The sequence below is a fragment of the Candida metapsilosis genome (genome assembly GCF_017655625.1).
Source record: "Candida metapsilosis strain BP57 chromosome Unknown scaffold1, whole genome shotgun sequence".
Taxonomy (NCBI): domain Eukaryota; kingdom Fungi; phylum Ascomycota; class Pichiomycetes; order Serinales; family Debaryomycetaceae; genus Lodderomyces; species Lodderomyces metapsilosis.
This window is the reverse complement of record NW_027138159.1, coordinates 454,285-477,744: the sequence shown is the minus strand read 5'-3', so window position 1 is coordinate 477,744 and position 23,460 is coordinate 454,285. Positions and strand designations below refer to the sequence as shown.

General features: G+C 37.5%; 9 protein-coding genes across 9 annotated transcripts; 6 read left to right on the top strand and 3 right to left on the bottom strand. All coding sequences in view use genetic code 12, as the record gives it.

Moving 5' to 3' along the window:
* Window positions 1-1,068: 1,068 nt before the first annotated feature.
* On the top strand, window positions 1,069-2,325 carry TFA1 (transcription factor TFIIE subunit; the record flags this gene model as incomplete). The annotated part of the gene is made up of 1 exon (XM_067691017.1): window positions 1,069-2,325. One exon carries the CDS (start codon window positions 1,069-1,071, stop codon window positions 2,323-2,325), a length of 1,257 nt encoding a protein of 418 aa, XP_067550245.1.
* A 450-nt stretch (window positions 2,326-2,775) lies between these two features.
* I9W82_000218 (uncharacterized protein) lies at window positions 2,776-4,860 on the top strand (the record flags this gene model as incomplete). The annotated part of the gene is made up of 1 exon (XM_067691006.1): window positions 2,776-4,860. One exon carries the CDS (start codon window positions 2,776-2,778, stop codon window positions 4,858-4,860), a length of 2,085 nt encoding a protein of 694 aa, XP_067550244.1.
* A 563-nt stretch (window positions 4,861-5,423) lies between these two features.
* On the top strand, window positions 5,424-6,668 carry I9W82_000217 (uncharacterized protein; the record flags this gene model as incomplete). The annotated part of the gene is made up of 1 exon (XM_067690996.1): window positions 5,424-6,668. The coding sequence occupies one exon, from the start codon at window positions 5,424-5,426 to the stop codon at window positions 6,666-6,668; it is 1,245 nt and encodes a 414-aa protein (XP_067550243.1).
* Window positions 6,669-6,788: 120 nt separating this feature from the next.
* On the bottom strand, window positions 6,789-8,657 carry I9W82_000216 (TLD domain-containing protein; the record flags this gene model as incomplete). The annotated part of the gene is made up of 1 exon (XM_067690985.1): window positions 6,789-8,657. One exon carries the CDS (start codon window positions 8,655-8,657, stop codon window positions 6,789-6,791), a length of 1,869 nt encoding a protein of 622 aa, XP_067550242.1.
* A 240-nt stretch (window positions 8,658-8,897) lies between these two features.
* Window positions 8,898-9,672, bottom strand: I9W82_000215 (uncharacterized protein; the record flags this gene model as incomplete). Its single annotated transcript, XM_067690974.1, has 2 exons — window positions 8,898-9,536; window positions 9,634-9,672. 2 exons carry the CDS (start codon window positions 9,670-9,672, stop codon window positions 8,898-8,900), a joined length of 678 nt encoding a protein of 225 aa, XP_067550241.1.
* Window positions 9,673-9,799: 127 nt separating this feature from the next.
* On the top strand, window positions 9,800-13,423 carry I9W82_000214 (rio1; the record flags this gene model as incomplete). Its single annotated transcript, XM_067690963.1, has 5 exons — window positions 9,800-11,203; window positions 11,415-11,660; window positions 11,716-12,088; window positions 12,341-13,290; window positions 13,382-13,423. 5 exons carry the CDS (start codon window positions 9,800-9,802, stop codon window positions 13,421-13,423), a joined length of 3,015 nt encoding a protein of 1,004 aa, XP_067550240.1.
* Window positions 13,424-13,553: 130 nt separating this feature from the next.
* I9W82_000213 (transcription factor TFIIIC subunit) lies at window positions 13,554-15,098 on the bottom strand (the record flags this gene model as incomplete). Its single annotated transcript, XM_067690952.1, has 1 exon — window positions 13,554-15,098. One exon carries the CDS (start codon window positions 15,096-15,098, stop codon window positions 13,554-13,556), a length of 1,545 nt encoding a protein of 514 aa, XP_067550239.1.
* A 102-nt stretch (window positions 15,099-15,200) lies between these two features.
* I9W82_000212 (uncharacterized protein) lies at window positions 15,201-16,550 on the top strand (the record flags this gene model as incomplete). The annotated part of the gene is made up of 1 exon (XM_067690941.1): window positions 15,201-16,550. One exon carries the CDS (start codon window positions 15,201-15,203, stop codon window positions 16,548-16,550), a length of 1,350 nt encoding a protein of 449 aa, XP_067550238.1.
* Window positions 16,551-16,822: 272 nt separating this feature from the next.
* On the top strand, window positions 16,823-23,389 carry BPH1 (Bph1p; the record flags this gene model as incomplete). The annotated part of the gene is made up of 1 exon (XM_067690930.1): window positions 16,823-23,389. One exon carries the CDS (start codon window positions 16,823-16,825, stop codon window positions 23,387-23,389), a length of 6,567 nt encoding a protein of 2,188 aa, XP_067550237.1.
* Window positions 23,390-23,460: the final 71 nt, after the last annotated feature.

The following is a 23,460-nucleotide window of genomic DNA, read 5'->3' as shown; positions in this document are numbered from 1 at the left end:
CGTATTTAGAAACTCATCATATAACTAATTAGCAATCATAAAAACTTAAAACTAATCTATCTCTCTCTCTCTCTATTAGCAAATTGTAGAAATACGCGTATATAAAAAAAAAAAAAAAGACACGAAAAAAAAATTATATAAAAATAACACAAAATCACACATGAAACGTATATACACGCCTTATTTCCATTATATCTTACATTACACAAAACAACACGAGAAATAAAGGAAACGCGAAATTCAAAAAAACAATTTTTATTTTTTAAAAAAATAGTTCTCCCCTCATTTTCAACCAATTAGTAGGATAGAAATTTCATCTCATGTGTAATCACAATTGAGCAGCCTTATCTTATCTTATGTGGTATATCATGTGGTATATCACGTGTATTGATACTCACATCAACACACCTAGATCTCTGTTTAATAAACTTATATTCCTCACCAAGTGCTGATACTTTAATATCAACATCAGTAACCAAGAAAACTACTATAAGCTTGGGTTCTATAAATTTCTGAATGTGGTGTCCTAATTTGTAAAAGCCGCATTTGGCTGCAAAACTTATTTCCACTACTAAACAAAGAGAAGTGATGTTTATCTTGTTCAAAACAGTACGATTGACCACTAATAACAACCTCTCATTGTACTGTCTTACACTCTTAGGCTCCATTCGGTAGAGTTATTCTTAAGATCACTTGACTTAAGCAACCAATTCAAACTAAAGTTACACATTTTGTTGGAGTCCATATGCAAAAAAAGAAGATTATGAAAACACTAGAAAGCACATTAATACAGTCAAACACTATTACTTACTTTGTAAACAGAGGACCCACTAGTATTACGTTAACTCCGTACACTATTCACTACGATCCTAGTTGATGATGTTATGTCACTTACATAGTCTGCAAAATCAGCCAAAGTCACACGACCTTTGATCACGTGAATAGCTCAATAAAACAGAATGAAATAGAGAGAGAGAAAAAAAAAATTATCTCAACTCACAAGCCTCTACCAGTTTTGAACTCACCTCAATACTTTGGTCCTTCATCATACCATCTTTAGTCTTTTTCATGGACGATTCAGTTAGGTCTTTAATCAGGTTTGTCAGCAGAGGGTTCTATAGCACACCATATGTCTTGATCTTAGATGCTGTATTACGTCATTCTGTATTATCAGAAGATGATTTAATTCATTTAATTGGCATTAAACGTAAGGAGTTACGATCACTTTGTAATCGATTAGTTGAAGATCGATTATTAATAAACCACATACAAAGAGAAGATAATGGACAACAAAAATATGTTACGAGAACTTATTTTTATATCCATATAACTGAAGCTATTGATTCAATTAAATGGAAAGTTCACACCATTGTTAATCATTTAAAACAAGAAATGTCAAGTTTTGGTAATCCTCAGGGTTATGTATGTCCTAGATGCGGTAAAAAAGTTTCACAATTGGATGCCATATCATTACTAAGTGAAGATAAAACTGAATTTGTATGTGATGTATGTCAAGGAGTATTAATTGAAGATGATTCATCACAACAAGCCATTTTAAAACAAGAAAAATTAGAAGATTTAATGTTACAAATTGATCCCATTATTAAATACTTGAAAATTATTGATGATTCTCAAATTCAAGATAATGATTTTGAAAGTTCATTATTACAGGCAATCCCAGCACAATCCACCACATCAGCTCAATACACTTTATCCAATCGTATTAGTTCTAAATCAAGATCAGGATATCCCAATAATAGTTCACAAAATGCAGCAGCAAGATCACAAGCTACTTTACATGTATCAATTACTGCCAATGATGAAAATTATGAACGAGAACAATTGGAAAAGGAAAGAAGAAGACAAAAATTGGAACAAAATGCATTGCCTTCATGGCATTCAAATAGTACTGTTGGTAATTCACAAAATGTTGATTATATGAAGGAGGATATAGGAGAAGGAGAAGATGAAGAGAAGAAGGAGGCAATTGGTGAAGAATCAAAAGTTAAAGCAGAGAATAACGACACAACTGTTAAGGAAGAAGGAAAGGATGGTGAATTGGATGATAAAAATGGTTCTGGTACAGAAGTATCTTCAGTATTGCCTACTCCAGAGCCTACTACATCATCATCAACAGCAGCAGACGCATCACTTAACAATAACGTTCCCCACACCGATCTCAAAGATCAAGAAGCACAAAATGCGTTGGCTCAATACTATGCCCAACTTGCAGAACAAGAAGGAGAGGATGACGACGACGATGATGACGATGATGACGATGATGATGACGACGACGATGAAGATGAGTTTGATGATTTGATATAGGAAGGCGCATATTCAGTTATTTTTGATACTTATAGAGCTTGTATACGCACATAGAGTAATAACCGATTACCGATATTGCATATACCAACCCATTCTTCTGTACTCTATGCATCTTAATTAGTTGATTTGTATTTAAGTACTTTTGTTTCTTCCTATTTTATCCGACCGAGAATGATTTGTACTCCGGGAACTGCACTAAAAACCGACAGACAGACAAGAAAGGGAAATCATGTCAGCAGAAAAAAAGAATTAAAAATTAAAATTAAATAAAACCCTCAAAAAAATCTCACCTGTTTTTTCATCACAGAAAAAAAAAGTATAGAACAAGACAACCAATAGACATATATATATAAAGATCACATCCCCACACACATACACAAAGACCAATTGGGCTTAGATAAGACATATATACACACACATACACACACAGTACTACTCCCACTTATATAAATGACTACCTCTGATCTTGTTACCCCACACTCACGTCCAGGAACTCCATCAGGATTGGCAACCGGATTGGCAACCGGATTGGCACCCACCACTAGTCAATCATCTACATCTTCTTCAGGACAAGCTAAACAACACACCCCTGCTACTGTTGCTGCTGCTGCTGTTGCCGCTGCTACTGCACCCACGTCTGCTTCTTCCTCCTTGTCACCTTCTTCCTCAGGTAAACCTACAGTTCCATCTTATGAACGTTCACTTTATGAAAAGTTTATGGGACTTTACAAGAGTTTACTTGAGATTAAGAATAATCGAAATAAATACATTGATCTGAAACAAGTTTATTCATTATATGATACGTTTCTTGATGCTATAAATGAATTGAAATTGACTAGAAAAGATGAAGAATTGAAAGGAATGAAGTTGGATTTACCCAATAGTAATGATTCCATAATTGATGATATTTTCCAATTGTTGAGTTTATGTTTTGTTACTTGTGGATTAATTAAGTTTGCTCCTGCAACTTATTCAAGTTTAAGTACAGTGATGAAGTTATTGACTCATTTGAAAGAATGTAAAGTTTACACCATGGCTGATTTAGAACCTGTTGGCCAACGGTTGTCTGAAATTAGTGAGATTATACTATCAAGTCAAGATAAATATGCTGCTGATGATGAAGAAGAGGCAGAAGCAGCAGCTGCAGAAGGAATAAGTGTAGGAGCTGCAAGCACCAAGTTGCTGCAAAATCATCAAATGGAGGAGAATTTATTACGAAACAAGTTGATGAAGTGTGAAGATTTATTTAAAGAGTTGGTTGATAATTTTGAAAATATTCCTCATGATTTGGAACCAATTTATCACCAATTGATTGATTTAAGACATAAATTGTTGAATGTTGTTACTGACTCTAGTGAAGGAAATGGTGGCGAAGGAGAAGGAGAAGAAGAAACAGTTAGTGATGAAGCTAAACGGACTCAAGTTAAGAATAAGCTTCTTGAGTATAGAAATGAATTGAAACAAATTGAAAAATTACGTGATGAATCCGATGGTAAATTCCATAGTGTTGAAGTTAATGATGAGAAGAAGTTGGATTCAATACAAGCAGTGCTTAATGGATTAATTGATGATTGTAACAATTTAATATCAGACTTGTTAATTCATGATGAAACTTATGCTTTAGAACAATTGGAAATTGATGATGAGAATTCTGAATTGAAGAAGCAATATGATCAAGTTTATAAAAATTTACAAGATATGAAGTCAACATTGGAAAACATTTTATTGACCAGAAGATGGACATTAAGAGAAACTGATTTATACAATTATCAAAAGACATTAAAGGGAATTGATGATGCAAGAATTAAAATATTCAGTGAAACTCCCAAGGGGAAATATAAGAAATATCAAACATTGATTTTATACTTGATGAGAAAATGTTATTCAATAGTTTACAAGTTATTGGAGAGTAGTGAACCAGTTAGTGAAAGTTTGGCACCTATACATAATCAATTACAAACAGTCAAGAGATGTTTATTGGAATTGAAACGGGTTGATGGATTGAATAATTTACGAGAATTGTATCCTTTCCAATTCAAATTGGGATCGATTGATAATTTAAGAAAAGATGGTAAATTTATCATTCATCAAACTGTACCTGAAGGTCAAGGAGCTGTTTGTGCTTTATTGAGTGAATGTTTTGATATTTTACAAGAAATGAAGATTGATTTAGAGGAGAAGGAAATGGAAGATGAAGATTATGAGGAGGAAGAGGAAGAAGAGGAGGATAAAGAACAAGAAAAGGGAGGTGCTGGCACCACTAATGACTCCAACCAAACATCAAATAGTAATGGTGCTGCTGCCGAAGTGCTGCCTAAAGTTGCAATTAGTGGAAGTTTTACCAATTCTAAAGCAACTGGTGAAGGTGGAATAGGTACAAATGCCGATGAAGATGATGTTGAAATGAAGAGAAATAGATTTAAAGAGTTTAATGAGGCTGATTATGATGTTGAGAGTGAATCTGCGTTTGGTGGAGATGATGATGATAGTGATGCTTTTACTGATAGTGAAGTTGAAGGTAATGATTATTATTGAGTGAAGAGAGGAACTATGTTGATAACTTGTGTATATTTTTAACGTTTTGAAATTTTTGTAGTTTCGATTTTGTTTAAACAGAGTCGGAGGAAGAATAAAAGAATAAAAGAATAAATGCTTTTACTCTTGCTCATTGAAACAGGCATTGGTTTTGGTGTAGCATTGAAAAATGGGTTGATTCTGTATATATGTGAGTTAACGCTACCTAATGAGTGTTTGGGCTGGTTGGTGATGAAATTTCTTTTTTTCTCTCTTAGAAAACAAAAAATTTGAGGAAGCAAAAGAGAAGGAGAGAGAGAGAGAGAGTAACATCAACCATCAATCATAAACCAAAGGGATAAGGACATAACGTTATACATAACATATATCACATAATACACTCATAAGAAGTCAAGCACAAACGTATATCGACAGAGCTATACTATTTCTCCCTAGTTGAACAATTTTATATTCTGATACTACGTTGCATCACACGACTATCAATACCGTCTAAATTGCCACAGAGACAACATTAATCTATTTACAAATAACATCAATACTTTCAACACAGGTCCAAGTCAAATATGATGTCAACTGGATTCCAATGGGGAGTCAATAACAGTAATAATAAGAGCAACAGCAGTAGCTTGAATGGCAGTGGCAATAATAACCACCATCAAACGCATTTCTCATTAAAACATCAACACAATACACCACCTCGATCACAGACTGAATCTAGTCTATCATCTAAGAAAAGAAGAAGAGTCGACGAAGAGGATGTTAATGAAGACGACAATGCTGCTGGAAGAGGTGATGCTAAACTGCCAGGCAAATCATTTTCATCTCATCATAACCATCATCGCAAAGAATTCAACTTTAAATCTACTTCAACAACAAGCACAACGCATAGGACAAGCACACCAGCTACAACCGCTGCAACTTTATCATCCACCAAATACAAACGAAGTAAAACTCCTCGAATCATTGGTCAACCATTACCACCAACAAGAATTATTGAAACATTAGATAAATCCGACATGACCAAACTTCTCTACTCCCTAATCGACATCCACCCAGAACTAAACCAAACAATAACAAGAATATCCCAACCACCATCAATACAATCCATCCTTGTCATTTTAAACACCAAATTTGAAACTATCATCAATTCCTTACCTTATAAATGTGATGCTTGTTCCGATTACTCTTATTTGCGCATCAAGCCCAACTTGGTTGATTTTTTAAATTGTCTTGAAGATTACATTTTATGGATCTTGCCACCAAATCAACATGATTATGATCTTGTGATGTCGTTGTGGTTTTTACACGAACTGACGAATTTGATTCATAAGTTGCCGAATTTCACTAACCTGGAGTTTCAATATACGAGGAATTTAACGTATGAGACGATTATTAATTGTTGGATTATTTTGTTTAATCAGGATTTGGCTAATGATGCGATTTATGAGATTTTCCAAAAGAAGAAGAAGTATCCTAGTGATGGAAGAAAAGCGGGCGAAGGAGAAGATGAAGATGATGACGAGTTGATAGAAAAGTTGAGAGAACATCAGCGTTACTGTTCCAAATTTGGTCAACTTATTGAAATTTACCAAGAGAAACTACATCAGTATAAATTGGCCATGAATGAACAGTATAACAATGGATTAGGAAGTGATGGTGCTGCTGCAGGAGCTGCTGGTACCGTTGGCACAAGCACTGGAGGTCACCATCATCATCTTAATGGCGATGGAACTGGTGGCGCCAATACCAGATTGAATGAATTTGTGACGGTTGATTATTCACAATATTCTCTTAATCCATTTAGGTAGGGATAGGTAGACATACTTTGTATAGTGTCTAAAGTTTTATTTCTTTTAATTGGCATTAACTGTATGATGATACTCTTATTTATATACTCTAAGTCTCTCTCTATTTAATCGTCCTCTTTATCATGATCCATAACTACCATGATTCCCCACCAAACCAGCCATTTCCAAAAACGCCCGTTCTTCACCCATACTCCGTACATTGACACTTTGTCTCGCATTGGCTTGTTTTTCTTCCCACTCCCATTGTTTGCGCTGTTCATCCAACTCTTTCATTGACCCAATGCCCCATACTTCAAGATCAGTAATAGTGAATCGATCTTCAAAATTGCCACCATTTCCCAATTGATCTATAACTGAAGACGGGTGAAAGAAATTCGTGGTGTTGCTGTTGCTGATTTGTGTCAGTTGTTGGGCCAAGTGTCGAAATACGGCAAATTCTAAATTTGCCTCAATGGTCAATGACACATCACCAGGATAATATTTCTGATGGCCATTTTTATTCAATGGTTGTAAATTTCCAAACCCGAGACCCATGCCTTGATTATTGAAATAAATCAGTTTCCCCTTAACGACATCACTATGCATACTCTTGAAACAATCAGCACGCGGCAGTACCGATAAAATGACACTTGATTCATCACCGAAATTTTTCTTGTTTGAACTCTGCCATGGTTGTTTGATAACTACACAATATGTGATTTTATCATGTTCATGTTGCCATGGCTGTAAATGATTTTCATACTTAAGGAAATATCGTGGGTAAATTTCATCGAATTTCTGATATCGTCTATTGGCGTCAACTGTTTTCTGTTTGATTCTTTTCCCGCTGACTATAAGGAATGTCGGTGCTTGCCATTTGAAAATTTTGGTTTCTAGTGATCGAATTGAAAATCCCGATTCAGCGCCAGTGTATAACTTGACGGCATTTTCAGTCGTGACTTCCAAGTTGTTGTTAGATCCTTTCAATATTGATGAGATGTAGGCTAGTGTGGCTGGTGTAACTAGCTTTGTTGATTCAAATGGCAAATGCTTCTTTTGTACCGCTGGTTCATCTGAATCTTTCTCTTCGGTTTCAACTGGGATCAATGTGGTGAATAGTTCATTAGATAATCGTTTCATCCCATCTTGATAGAAATTAGGTACGAGATCAGCAACACCTTGAGAAAAGTCTGGGTACAGGATTGATTCCCCTTGCAATTTTGTAGTTTGTAAATTGACATTAATAAATTTCAAAATTGACATTGAATACAGCTCAAAGTCATTCCATTGACGCACTCGTGAAATGAACTGATTTTCCATTGAACTTTGTTTCTGTAATGGGATCGACTTGGCAATGAGAACCAATGTAGTTATCGCGATAAAGCTAGTGGCTTCCAATGTGGATTCTGTTGCAATTTTCACAAACTTAGCTAAAATTGGTGCATTCTTCCAATCAACTTTTCTAGATTTGAGATTCATTTCATCGGAATCTTCAAATGGTAAAAGCAACGGCATTTCAATTGATTCATCCTCAGTACCTTGAACTTTCTCCACCACATTTGGTGTCTGCTTGTTTGACGAAAGTGACGTAAATAGAAGCCTTACAAAGTCAAAGTCTTGTCCCAATATCTTGACATATCTCCCCAGAATGAATGTAAATGCAATTACAAACTCATGAATAGTCAATTCTTCAACTTCTTCTAAATTATCATCCAAAAAGGGGAATTGACCCATTCGTTCCATCAAGGGAGACAAAATATCCATCACTTTATCAACATCCCTGGAATCCAAACTATCTTCCTTGACCAATTGAGCTTGTAGTTTGCTTCTCGATACAATCTTGGCTTCCTTTTCATCATCAACAATGGATTTGATAAATGCAAGTTCCAGCGGTTTCAACACTGATAAACATCTTGTGTAAAAGAGATTGTAGATTTCCGTCTTGGTGAGGTTAGCATGAGCTCCACTCTTGGCGTCATTCTGTTGGTTGGTACTGGATGCTTGTCCCATTGAAGAACGTGATCGTGTGTGTGTGGGGTGGCGTGGCGTGGAACATCTAAGCGGAGTTTCTTTTTTTCTTTCATGCGCACTTGCGTGCAACTTATTGCGCTTGCAAAGGAGTTGGGCTTAACAGAGGTACAGAAGAGCATGTTTGTATAATATAGAGTGGATGAAGACACTACGTTAAGCTTTAATTAACTCAAGATCTTCATTACCTCCTATTGATAGCCTATATACAACCAGCCCTTCTCAATTCAACAAATCATCAAGAAACTCTTTTGACCTGATCTCAATATCGAGCATAAACTTTTTAAACTCACCAGTAAGTCCAGTTGAATTCAAAATCTCAGTTTCTTCAGCATCAGCCGTTGATGGTTCATTTGAATCATCCCTGTACCTTTGCTCCATCGAATTCTTCTTCAACAATGCCTTGGTGAAGCTGACAATGACTAATGCAAAATATATTCTAACCACACTCATGGCAATTGTTGTTGCAAAAATAAAAAACAATTCTCTTCCAGCTGATGCAGACTGAGAGGACAAATTGGCTCCTTCATCACTAGCATCCGTTTTTCTACGCATCAATGCCCCTCCTTCAACTTCTTCAGTACTTCCTTCCTCTGAACTGAACCAGAAATAGACAAAGTAGATAGTGTAAAGCGTTCCTATGATGGTATCAATAAGATACACCACGGTAGCCAAGGAGATTTTGCGTAAATTTCGAGACTTGTGTCTTAAATTGATCAAGGCGGTGGCATATACTGGCAACATGATAATGGCCAAGGAGTTGTAAAGCCACTGCCAAAAGTCTATAGGATGGCCAGTGAATAATGACAAAATACCATAGATCCCTCCTGCTTTATTGAGAATGGTGATTCCAAGAATGACCTCGACACCAATGAATAGTGGGATAAATCCCAAAAATTTCTGATATGTTAGTTCAACTGATTCCTTTAAATAGTCAACTTAGATACTTTATACATACTTGTGGTAAAAGACGTTGTAGACTTGATGGTATTGCCATAATTTGCAGTCAGTTTATTGAAATCGAGTTGTGTTTTGGATTTTATTCTTGTTCTCTTCTATTCTTTTTTTCCTTGTCAATCTTTTCAGATCTCAAAGCTCATCTCATTTGCAACTATTACGCAACAATGACTACCGAAGCAATTCTGAGAAAGCTAAAGCAGTTTAACTTATCCGATCTGGATCTGGATAGTGGCAGTGACTATGAGAGTGGAGATGAGCAAACTACACTGCAACCCACAAACAAACCTGCCATTTCCAAACCTTTGGAGAAGGAGGATATAGTCACCAAGTATGCCGATAAGATCAAAACCGAACCGTTTAAGAAAGGACCACAAGTGAATAAAGACAGAGCAAAGAGGGCCACCGTTGAGCAAGTTTTGGATGCTAGAACATTACGATTTTTGGGAAAGATTTTCCGTTCTGGTCTCATTACTAGAATTAATGGTTGTATCAGTACAGGAAAAGAAGCAAATATTTACCATGGAACTCATGATGATGAAGGTGTAACAGAAGAATTTGCTGTGAAGATTTACAAAACATCAATCCTTGTATTTAAAGACCGAAAGAGATATGTTGATGGTGAGTTTAGATTCAGAAATACCAAAGATCAAGGAAATCCCAGAAAGATGGTTAAGATTTGGGCTGAAAAGGAATTCAGGAATTTAAACAGAATTTACCAAAGTAATGTACCGTGTCCCAAACCATACGTCATCAAGTCACATGTGTTGGTGATGCAGTATTTAACAGAAGGTGACGATCAACCGTCTCCCAAATTGAAAGACTATCCATACAAGGATGAGGATGATATAAGTAAATACTACCATGAGATGCTAATTTGCATGAGGCGATTATTTCAAAATTGCCGATTGGTTCATGCAGACTTGAGTGAGTATAATTCCATTGTTCATAAAGACAAGTTATACATTATCGATGTTTCGCAGTCGGTAGAGCCAGACCATCCTATGGCTCTTGATTTTTTGCGTATGGACATAAAGAATGTGAATGATTACTTCTCAAGACAGAATATCAATGTTTATCCAGAAAAGTCTATATTTGGGTTCGTTACGGAACCTATGGGTATCGAGGATAAAGAAGAAGATTTGAATGCGTATTTGAATTCCATCCCATTGAAAACTACTAAGGACCAAGAAATTGAGGATGAAATATTCAGATCTTTACATTTGGTGAGATCATTAAAACACTTGGATGAAAGAGATTTTCAGAAATTTTCAGAGGGTGGGGTAGATACTATGAGAGAATTGGTTGCGCCAGCCCTACCGTCACAGGAATCAACTCAAGCAACCACTGAAGGAAATGAGGAAGAAGAAGAAGAAGAAGAAGAAGAAGAAGAAGATTCAAGCGACAATGGAAGTGATGAGGAATCTGACGACGATGATCTGTCATCTGATGAAGACCAATCCAATAAACCAAAGGGAAAGAAGTTTGAGGATAAAGATGAAAAGAAGGCAAGAAAAGATGCAGTTAAAGCAGCCAAGCAAGAGAAGAGGAAAACTAAAATGAAGAAGCACGTAAAGAAGAAGCTTATAAATAAGAGAAAAGGTGGTAAATAGAGGAATATAGTAAAACTATACGAGATGTAACGCGTAGAATATGTCACGTGAAACTATTGAGAGAGAAAATGAAGATTTGCAAAAAAAAAAAAAAAAAAAAAAAAAAAAAAAAAAAAAAAAAAAAATTCAACAAAAATAGAGCAATACGTGTTTTTTCTCTAATCACAAGCTTTTCAAATACACATCCAACGCAAACGCCATGCTAAACTTGTCTAAATTGGTTGCTGTTTTCATCGCATTATTTCACCTCACAAATGCTTTGCATTTCTATGTGAAGACAGGTGAAACTAAATGTTTCTTTGAAGAATTGCAACAAGATACCCTTGTCGTTGGAAGAATCGACGCTTATGAAAAAGATGAACATTCCAATGAATATTCAAAGAATGGCAAATTGAAAGTTCAAATCACAATTGATGTATGTAATCACCTAAACAACTATTGATGAATATATTACTAACCATGTTTTACAGGAAACATTTGACAATAATCACAGAGTCATCAATCAAAAATCGTCCCCTAACGGAGAGTTCACATTCACTTCATTAGATTCAGGAGAGCACAAGTTTTGCTTGACTCCAGTGTATTCCGATAATACTCACAACAAAGTTCACCGTATATTCTTTGATGTTGTTCAAGGATCCACGTATGACTACGTTGACTCCAAGTCCACCAAAAAGGTTGATGATTTAACTCAAAGAGTGAATGTTTTGTACGATAAATTGGACAAGATCCATTGGGACCAAGAAGCTATGAGATCGAGGGAGGCTGTATTTAGAGATCAAAGTGAATCTACAAACTCAAGGGTTGTGAAATGGTCGATTGTTCAGTTGTTTGTCTTGATTGGTACCTGCGTTTATCAATTGCGTCATTTGAAATCATTCTTTGTCAAGCAAAAGATTGTATAAAAACAGAATATATAGCTGTGTGATATAAAACTGGGATTCCTTTTGTACCTCTTTTTTAGTTCTCTTCGCGAAAATCTGCAAATGAGATGAACCTGTCCAAACAGTAAAATGTCTATCGAAGACGAACTACGCCAACGAATAGAGTTCTTGGAACTTGAAAATGAACGCTTGAGGAGGAGCAGATCAGAAGAAGTGCACCTGTATCCCAAAGTGGATGACTGCTTCAGTCTCGACGAGTACAAGCGGTACGGAAGGCAAATGATTGTTCCTCAATTTGGATCATTGGAGTCTCAAAAAAAACTAAAATTGTCCAAAATCTTAGTGGTTGGAGCAGGAGGGTTGGGATCTCCTGCGCTAGAGTATCTTTCCGCTGCCGGGGTTGGCGTGATAGGGATAGTTGATGATGATATTGTGGATACAAGTAATCTACATCGTCAAGTTATACACCAAACGGGGGCCGTGGGCACTTACAAATGTGAATCAGCAAAATCTTTCATCAGTAGAATCAATCCGCACGTGAATGTCACTACATATCCCATAAGATTGAGCAATGATAATGCATTTGATGTGATCAAACAATACGATTTGGTTTTAGATTGCACTGACCATCCAGCGGTCAGGTATCTCATTAATGATGTTTGCGTACTTCTAGGGAAGACCATTGTTAGCGGCTCAGGACTTAAAGCTGATGGTCAATTTACAATATTGAATTTTGAAAATGTCGGCCCATGTTACCGATGCTTTTATCCTCAACCGCCAAGTCCAAGCTCAGTCACATCTTGTGCTGATGGTGGGGTAATTGGACCAGCAATTGGGATGGTAGGAGTTGCAATGGCGATGGAAACGATAAAGGTTTTAACTGGATACTACACTAAAGAAAACTTTAGCCCTTTTCTTTGTTCTTACTCTGCTTACCCATATCAAGATATAAGGAGGTTCAAAATGAGACCGAGACAAGCCAAATGCATAGTTTGCGGTACTAATAGAGAGGTAACTAAGGAAAAGATTGAAAATGGAGAGATTAATTACGTTGCTTTTTGTGGCAAAGTCCAATACGAACCATTGGACAAAGAATATAGAATCTCAGTTACAGACTACAATGCTATAGTGAAATCTGGTGACAACCACGTCTTGATTGATGTTAGACCTAAGGAACAGTGGCGCATCACCAAGCTCCCCAATTCCATCAACATTGAGTGGGACCCGTTATTTAGAAAACTAGACTCGTTAGAACAATATTCAACAGCAAAGAAGTCCGACAATATTTACTTGATATGCCGGTTCGGTAATGATTCTCAATTAGCTGCCAAGAAGCTTCATGATTTAGGCTACAAGAACGCTAAAAGCATCGACGGTGGTATTGACAAATGGTCTGACGATATAGATTCAACTATCCCGAAATACTAATTTTGAAACTTGGGGTCCAATCTTTCCACAAGCAAGATACCTGTAGCTGTACCAGCCGCATAAACTGAACTGCCCACAACATTTTCGTTCCATGCCAATGCACTAATCATAGTTTGCCATGGCATATACGACGCTTGAATTGGACTTTCTACCTCCATTTTTTCATAGTCGGCCGAAATGGATATCGAGTTTGTATCATCCAAGGTGAATTTCCATATCTTCAAGGGAGCCATCACCTTATTACCAGCTCTACTGGAAAAGAATTTTCTTGTGTAGTTCATTAATATTATATCCCCTGCATCTGTCCCTGTTAACATGAATGGATGCCCTAAAGTTTCGGACAACTTGAATGTTGTTATGTGACTATCAAGCCTTAGCATTGCCGAGGATCCATCTTGTAATGATCGTAGGGAGTAAATGTTGCTATTTTCAGGATTATGTGCAAGGAGTACGTCTTGTAAGATGTAATTGTAGGTTGGCTTTATTGTTGATTTTTCGGACAATGGTGAAAATATATCAACTAGCGGATTCAAGGATGAAAAGGCAATCCCCCGATAAGCTTGACCGTTTATGATAGTTATATGCTCTCCAGTGGTGACTGGAACCGATACGATGCTTGAAATTGGACCGTCAGAAACAAAAGTTTTGTAATTTGGTTGTGAAAAATCTCCTTTATCTCTCAACGGTAGGTCAAATTCCATAATATAACCATCAGCGGTTCCCGACAATATTTTATCTGCACTGACAAATGAAAAGCAAGTTAAATTGGAAGAGCCTTTCTTATCAGATCGGAGCCTACAGGATGGCTCAAGAACGACACCAAATTCAGGAAAAGTCTGATCAATTTTCAATAAATGAATCTCTCCATTTTTGAATACACATCCTAATACACCAATAACGTCTCCATCAGTGTACATTGGAGCCCACTGGATGTCTGCCACTGCTCCAAAGTCAGAAGTGACTAATGTGCTTTTGAGCTCTAACTGGTTTGAACGTGCATCGTATTTCCATATTTGTAGAGAGGACTGGATATTCTTTTGAGGCACATTATTAAACACATTTAACTCCGGATTGATTGCATTGACTTCCGAGAGCCCCTTCTCCCCACTTATCACTCCGAGAGCCAAGTATGAAACTCCATCTTCCCTCTCCAAATTGTCGGGTAACCACTGCATAGATGTTATAAATCCACCCACATTGGCAGCAAATACATTTCGGTTTATGACGTCTTTCAATTGAGTGGGCTTGATATCCAAATCGATCTCATGGGAGGTCTTTCCAAGAGTAAGATTGATAGGGCAGCGAGAATTAAATCTGAATCTGACAAACTCAGAGTCCAACTCTTTAACTTTTATGTCATTGATTTTCAATTCTTGAGCTGGGACGTACTCATTCTTCCGTGAGGCGTACTTGAATTTTTTTGCAAGCGATTCATCCATAACAAACAACTTCTCTGCCCAATGCGCCCTGTATTGTTTGATCAAGTCGTAAAATTGTTCATTATTACCATAACTCAGCAAAACCTTGCCTTTAAAGTTCATGGTTGTTTCTACTCCCCAGAAGTTTTTGTTGATACTTTTTCAAATGAGCGCGGAAAATTTACGAAAACGGGCCTTTTCTTGATGGACTCCAAACAATGTACGATGGAACATTCTAACAGTGAAGCACAACTGACAACGAGCCAGGGAAACGATAAACTGAGTCAAGCACCTGATCATGTAAAGACCAAAAAGAGATCATTTTTGGAAGACGATTTCTTCTCGTTGAGTAGTAGTTTTGACAAAAAGAAGAGAAAACACAAGCGTGGGAGTCGAGAGACATCATCAAACTCACCTGTTGCCTCAGAATTCAAGGTTAAGGCTGAAGAGCCCACACGCGTGGAACCAGAACCGAAGATGAATGAAGCAAGTCCAGAGAGCGCGGAAAAGTTGGTTATTGTTCCACCATCAGAAGCTGTCTCCAACACAACTCCCGCTGTTGCCACCAAGAGTCTAGCGACGCCCCCATTCATAGACAAGGAGCTGATTCTTCGAGAAATTGAGAAAAAAGTTAGTGAACGTGAAGCTAAAATGTCGACTCCGGTACTTGATGAATCAGACGAAGAGGAGGTGGAACTAGAGATTGTGAGAAGCTCTCCCAAAACGAAAAACTCAGCAAAATCTACGATCCCGAGTCATAGCTACACGTTTGCTGAAACAGAAGAGAAGAAAAGGCGATATGTCATTAAAATCACTTCAAAGCTTCCGGCGCCACTGGATTCGACTATTGAAGTTGACCTTGGCTGCAAAGGTATGAAACTGTTTGGTAAGATATTAAAATCAGCGGTAGATTTCTACCGAAATACCTACTCAAACCAATTGCCACCAGTTTTACTAGATCGTTACAATATTGAAGAATGTGCCTTGGTCTGGGTTGAAGGAAAGATACTAGTGCATACCTTTTTTACTCCGCGAATGCTTAGAATTCCACCACCTGGTGGGGACTTTAATGCTTTAGTTGACAAAGTAGAAACCATGCCACCTACAATAATACATTTATTTTTAATTCCCAAAGACAATAGCGAAAATTTCATGAACGTTTATCCTGAGTTACGCGCTAGTGCAATCGAGCCAGAGGTTAAAGAGGTTAAAGAGACAGAAGAGCCTACAGTCACCGAAGAACTTAGTCATTCCAGTAGTGAGGAGGAGGATGAATTAGAGGACGAAGAGCCTTCCTCCAATGGTGCTGAATTGGTACATCCTGTGAGTAACGAAGAAGGACTTTTCTCAATCGGTCTCAAAGGCAAAGATAATAAGAGGATCTCGTGTAAGGTATCCCCAGAAACCAAACTTGAAAGACTCTTATTTTTTTATTTGGGAAAGAAAGGGATCGATAAATCCACAATTAATCTATCATCTGTGAAGATGATATTCGATGACGAGGAGTTGAATCTTCAGGATACTGTGGCAGACACTGAATTGGAAGAGGATTTCGAAATTCAAATTGTATTATAATTATTGTGTATAGTAATGAACTTTACTTGGTTAGAATTTGCGTATCATTCAATAGATCTTACTTCCTGAATCTTTGCAATTGATAGACAAGCTACTCTACTGTTCAGGGTACTCTATCCTAGTTGTTGCAACCAGTTTTCAAAGTAGTGTAGTTACCACTTTTGCGTGAAAGCGCAGTTCGAAAATACGTTACACACAGTACCTGACCAAAAACCATAATTTTATTTTACACAGAGGTCTCCGGTTGAGGTCGGATAACTTGATCAAACACCATGGAACTATCTGAAGATAATGAATTTCAAAAGAACCATGACCAGAAAGTTATTAACGAAATAATTAAATTATTTCCACAATTGGAAATTGAACAAGAAGCTCTACTCAATTGGGAAGTGGAGTTGACAGAGAGCATAGATACTTATGGAATAGAAGATACAATTTCCAGCATAGTGCATTTAGAGCCAGGTATAGTCTCAACGTTTCGAGGACGAAACATGAGCTCCGTGCTAGATATGATTCTGGACTATGTTCAAGAAGGGGACGAGTTCACAAGCCTTGTCCTCGAAGTACTATGTTTGATACTATCACAGAGCCAAATCCTCCGAATCGAGAACCATAGTAACTTGCATTCACTTATTGACTGGTATATGAGACTTTTGAAGAGCGACTCGAAGGATGCAACCACCAGCCTTACGCTCCTCCATTCACTCCAAAAATTGATTTTGATATTGATGGATCTTGGATGCGACGTTGATACATTTCGAAAGCTCATACAACCGCTTTATACCAACTCGAATGAAAAGCTACTCCAAGAGCTTATTGGCTTTTTAAATCAAATTTTGGAAAAGTACCCAACTCATTATCCATTCATTCTCACTAATCAACAAATCAACTTTCCAATTTCAAGCACTATAAACAAGTGTTTCTCGATATATGGTTGGATAAAGTTGAGTAATAGAAATAGTGAGAGCAACAACTTTTCTATCGTGACCTTATCGAGCTCCGATTCGTCTACAAGCACAATCTTTACACTTCAAATATTGAACGCGAATCAGATCATGGTAGAGTTGAAGAACCCGGTAAATAAATCCAGGTCTCAATTCACTTTTAACCATATCATAAATGAAACGTTTGAAGAGCCATTTCAGGTTGTGTTGACATATGATGAGAGAACTAACCTTAACTTGTACATTAATGGGGAATTGTACGAAAGAATTCCCTGTGCGGGTCTCCACAAAGACAGTGTAAACTGGAGTAAAATCTCAATTGGAGAAGCTGACTGTGGCTTGGTGGTCAGAAATATATCCTTATGCAATGTGAGCCTACCTCGAGAACTAGTTGAATATTTATTCTGTTTGGGTGTTGGTTCCAATGTACAATTGAGAAATTTAAATGACAGCTCGTTGCCCCATTTGAAGACGCAAATATCATGTAACTCGCTATTTACATTTGCAAGGAACCACATCGATAAAAAGAAAGCCGAGGACAAACCTAGTAGCCAAAAGATGAGACTTGTGGGGACCAGCTTACATAAACACGACAAGCAAGAGCAGCTTGAAGATCTACGGGTAAAATTCATTGGTATGCTACAGAAAGGGGTTCTGATCTGTCAGATAGATGAAAGGAACGTACTTTTTGATAGCAATGAGGTGTTTAATAATTTTAACCAGAATGCCTCTTCTCAATACGGTGTAGGAACAAAGGTGATATTTTGTAACCCAATCTCAATCTATCAACAAGTGCATGTCTTTGGAATGCTTGGATCGGTACTAAAAACTATGGAGGATGCTTGTAAATTGGACAACGAATTACTGAGAGATATTCTTTTCTTGAGAACATTATCTTTGTTGTTCAAGCTCTTGAACAATGACTGGAGACTTAGTAAAGAATTTGAATCCTTCAGTGGCTACAACATATTGGGGCTCATATTGTTTCAATACAAGGCTGCTAATTGCAATCTAACATTTCATCCCGACATATCTTTGACTGAGGGTATTGATGTTGAGAGTACCGGTTGCCATAGCCTGAACTTGTTGAATGTGCTATTGATGCTTTGTGGTTTTGACTTTGCTGACACGACAAAGTCAGTAATAGTCAATTTTGACTGCTATAGAACCTTGGTTTTGAATTTTGATTTGTTCTATGACTCAACTTCATTTGAATTTTTACTTTCTCATGTACACACATTACTTGCAACTTCTCACTACAAACAGCACAACTTGTTGTACATCAAAAAGGCAAACTTTTTCAAACGCTTGCTACATTTCGTCAAGAGCACGAAAGTGAGAGATGATCTGCTACCCCCAAATTTTGAAAAGAGTTTACTGCAGTTGGTAGCTACGATCTTGCCAGCAGAAGCAACAGCGGAAACAATCTCGGCAGTGTCATCATACGTAGTATTCGCTATCTATAATCCTGAAAATTCCAAGATTTGCGCAAAGGGAGTATTAAGTGCCCTCACAGATTTCATTTGTGATCCAGAAACGCCAATTAAGGCCTTGAAGAAATTTTCACGTTCGATAACGATCCACTGGGTAAATCTTTTGTTCAACAGCGGCATAGAGCTGGTTGTCTGTTGTGGAGTACGCCTACTTAGTCGGTTATTGAAAATATTGGGTAAACACATTGTCCACCGGTTCTTTCAGCAAAATCATGGACTTGATATGTTATCACTGTCTCTTGAAACTTGGTGGACTAGTGACAAGGTGTCGCGGTCAATATTCTTTGCATCTATTGGACTTTGTAGTCCTAATGACGAGGATCAGATGCAAGCATTGAGAGATACAACAGAAATACAGATCCCAGAGTTCCTCTTGCTACTCATCGAATTAGAATTGAATTCAATGTACACCATGAGTACATCTTTTGGTTTGACTATAGGAAGCAATCCATCTACTCCAGTTAAAACCACTAGTCAAGAAGATGTATCATTATCTTTTGATACCCTTCACCTGATCAACTTATGTTGCGATTGGCTAGAGAAATTGAACGTCCTTCCAAAGATGGAAAAGTCACCACAGTTTATGGACGGCTTGACGCATCTATTGGGGTATTTGAAGCTAAGCTTGACTTGGTTTTCGGACGACACCACTCAAGCCGGTTTTACTCAACTTTACCAGCGTTTATTGGACTTGTTAACCCTGTTTTATGTATCAAGTCTTCGTAATAATAGGTTCTTTTCTGTTTTTGAAAACCTAAGTGAGTTTAGCAAATTAATGTCGTTCAATTACATATTTCCAAAGATTTTTGCACACACAAGAGAGTTTATCACTGTTTCAAATTTCATATACGACGAGGCTCAATTCTTAAGGAACCTAGCCAACTTATTGTTCATGTTCCACCACGATTTCTTATCCAAGAATTATTCTGTTTCAACTGAAGACTTGCAAAACTACCTAGCATGCCAAGTGATCTTATTGGAAAAAAATCAGTCGAAAGAGGTAAAGAGGTTGGATTCAATCTTGGCGAAGACTATCTCTCTACTTTTCCTTCAAATCGCATGCGATCTGGATTATGCATATTCTTCTAGCGCTAAGCAGTTGACAATTTTATTGAAGGAACTACTTTACAGACAAATGACAGTTTTTACCAAGGACGTACTTGGACCGGATCAGCTTGTTCTTATAATTAAGCTTGTGCTTGGGTTCGTATTGACAGACGGACCAGAAGATTCACAAATGTCGACTGAAATCCCATTCAGCTTTCTCAGGACTGCGTATCTACAATGGATGAACGAGTTTCCTCTGATCATACAAAAATTGCGTTTTGACGAAAGTTTGATGAATGAGTTTTTTACAAACTTGATGACAAGAGATGACAACGAAACATTGTCGAAACTAAAGAAATACCCTCCTGTTGTAAAAAGCATTATGAAAGATTATCAAACATTGAAACAGGAGCACCTAAAGATGGAGCGATTGAGAGTGTCCAGTATTGCGAAAGCTAGCTTTCATAGTGGTGCAAAGTTGGCGCAAAGTAATAGCATTTACGTGAAAAGCTTTGAAAATGATTGTCAGACGATGAAAAGACAAACGATGAAGGTGGAGAGAACCAAGCATAATCGCACTGTCCAAGATCGAAATGAAAACATGTCTCAATACAGCCAACTTTACCAGTCTTTGAAGCGTGAGACAGTAAGAGTGTTTGGTACTTGCGAGTCCGATAGCTTCACCCTCGATTATATTGAAAATGATGACAGAATGCGATGTAAGTTTGTTATTGAAGAGTTCTTATCGGAATCGGAAAAGTTAAGTTATGAAGTTCAGGTACCTCTACTACAGTCCGAGGCTGAAGCTCTTCCATCAAGTGATCCAAACTTCAATACTTTACCCAGCAGCATTGATACGATGAGTTTCTCCAATGAGCTTTTGGGAAGCTTAACTGAAGGTTCAAAGCCGATGGAAGGCGAAGATCACACCGGCGTGGGTCAAGGTGATGAAGTTTTTGATGATAAGAATAGACGTGTTAGTAGAAGCTTGTTTGTCGGTGATCATATTGAGTCTCTTTGGAACATTTGCCAAATCAATGGATTGGTCCCAATCGAGAGTTTATTGATTTTGGGATCAAATTATTTGTACTTGATTGAAAATTACTTTCTCGGACAGGATGGCAACATTGTGGATGTGAATGATGCTCCACTGGAATTGAGAGACCCTATTATGCAGTTGGTTAATTTGCAGTCGAGTAAGCTAGAATTGGAAAACCATACACATAAAACCAAAAGTTGGGGATTGGAAAAGTTGAGCTGCATTTCAAAACGCCAGTTCTTGCTACGCGATAATGGACTTGAAATGTTTTTCAGTGATGGATCCAATATTTTGATAACATGCTTGAATTCTAAGGATAGAAATATGGTTTACAACAAGTTGTCTCATTATGCTTCAGGTAAAGATATTGATCCCGATCTAGCACAAGTTTTGGCACTGAACTCGAGCTCGTCACACAATGATAGCATTTCGTCCAAATTGGTTTCTGCACTATCTAATTCGTCTCTTAATGGCTATCTTCATTTATCTGCAACTAAGAGATGGAAGATGGGGGAAATATCCAATTTTTATTATTTAATGATAATAAATACATTGGCGGGAAGAACATTCAACGATTTAACCCAATATCCGGTGTTTCCGTGGGTGATAGCTGATTACACGAGTGATACATTAGACTTGTCTAATCCCAAATCATTTAGGGACCTATCTAAGCCTATGGGAGCACAGACGCCCATCAGAGAGAATCAATTTAGAGAAAGATTCGAGGCTTTGGCTAGTTTGGAAGATCCAGACTCTCCCCCTTTTCATTACGGAACTCATTACTCATCAGCGATGATCGTGGCCTCTTATTTGATTAGGTTGAAACCATATGTTCAATCGTATCTATTATTACAGGGAGGAAAATTCGATCACGCGGACAGGTTATTCAATTCCATAGAGAAAGCTTGGACTTCAGCTTCACGAGATAACACCACAGATGTTAGGGAGTTGATTCCTGAATTTTACTGTCTACCCGATTTTTTGGTGAATTCCAGTAATTTTGACTTTGGGGAATTACAGAATGGTGAAAAATGTGATAGCGTTAAATTGCCACCATGGGCCAAAAGTGACCCGAAGCTTTTTATTGCAAAAAATCGTGAGGCTTTGGAAAGTCCATATGTTTCGGCAAATTTGCATTTGTGGATTGATTTAGTGTTTGGATTTAAGCAAAGTGGGCAGGAAGCGATTGACTCATTGAATGTATTTCATCACTATTCCTACAATGGGGCAATTGATTTGGACAATATTGAAGACGATGTGCAAAAACGCGCGGCCATAGGAATGATCAATAACTTTGGTCAAACTCCAGCAAAGGTATTTCTGAGGCCACATGTTGCAAAGGAGGTTTTAAATCTACCTTCCTATTATTTGACAAAGTTGAATCCAGACAAACTACCAGCATTGGTATTTGAATCAAAGATTAAAGAGCCAATAGCCAAATTGGAGATTAGCTCTAGAAATTCACGCCGATGGGTTGGTAGACACCAGTGCGTTTCATGTGAGGACGAAATTTTGATTCGTAAATCGAAGCAATCCAGTTTTGCAAATGGCTCATTGATCGTCAATGACACGACATTTTCAGATATGCACTCATGTGATATTACCTGCATATTGCAAATTGGATTCAAGATGTTTTTGACAGCAGCAGCAAATGGGTTGATTTCTGTTTGGAAATATCAAATGAAACCACATTCATCTTTGGATCACATTGCTACACTAAGGGGCCATTTCAGTCCTGTCACAAGCATGCATTACAGCAGAAGCTTTAAAGTTGGTATAAGCGTGGATGAAAGTGGGGTGGTCATATTATGGGACATGATTAGACTCAAATTCGTCAAAAAGTTTCTTTCTGAGGAAGAACGACAGTACAGATGTATTGCCAATATCTCAAATGATTCTGGGGATATAGTCATTGTGAGAGGAAACGAGAATTATGGGCAGTTGAACTTGTACAATGTAAATGGTGATCAAATTCTTTCCAAACCAATTGAACAATTTAATAACATTTCCGCCATAACATTTGGAACTGCAAATATACCTGGACTCAATGCAAGAGGCCCTCATAGTCACGTCTACTGGTCGAATGAGCTATTGGCAATTGCTCGTAATGATAGTGTTGAGATCTGGGAGTTGACTCACTCTGAAACAAGATGGGATTTAGCGCTTCTACAAGAGATTTCAGTACAGGAAATCCACGGGAAGATTACTGCAATCTGTTTATTGAAATGCTCCGAGGTTGATAATGAAGATAAACTTATACGCGGTGTGTTGAAATTGGTCCTTGGAGATTCAGCAGGTAAGGTGTATGTTCTATAGATGAATTTATGATGACATGAAAGTATGAATTCCACTTCTTGAAGAACACAGAGTAGTCAACCAATAGCCCC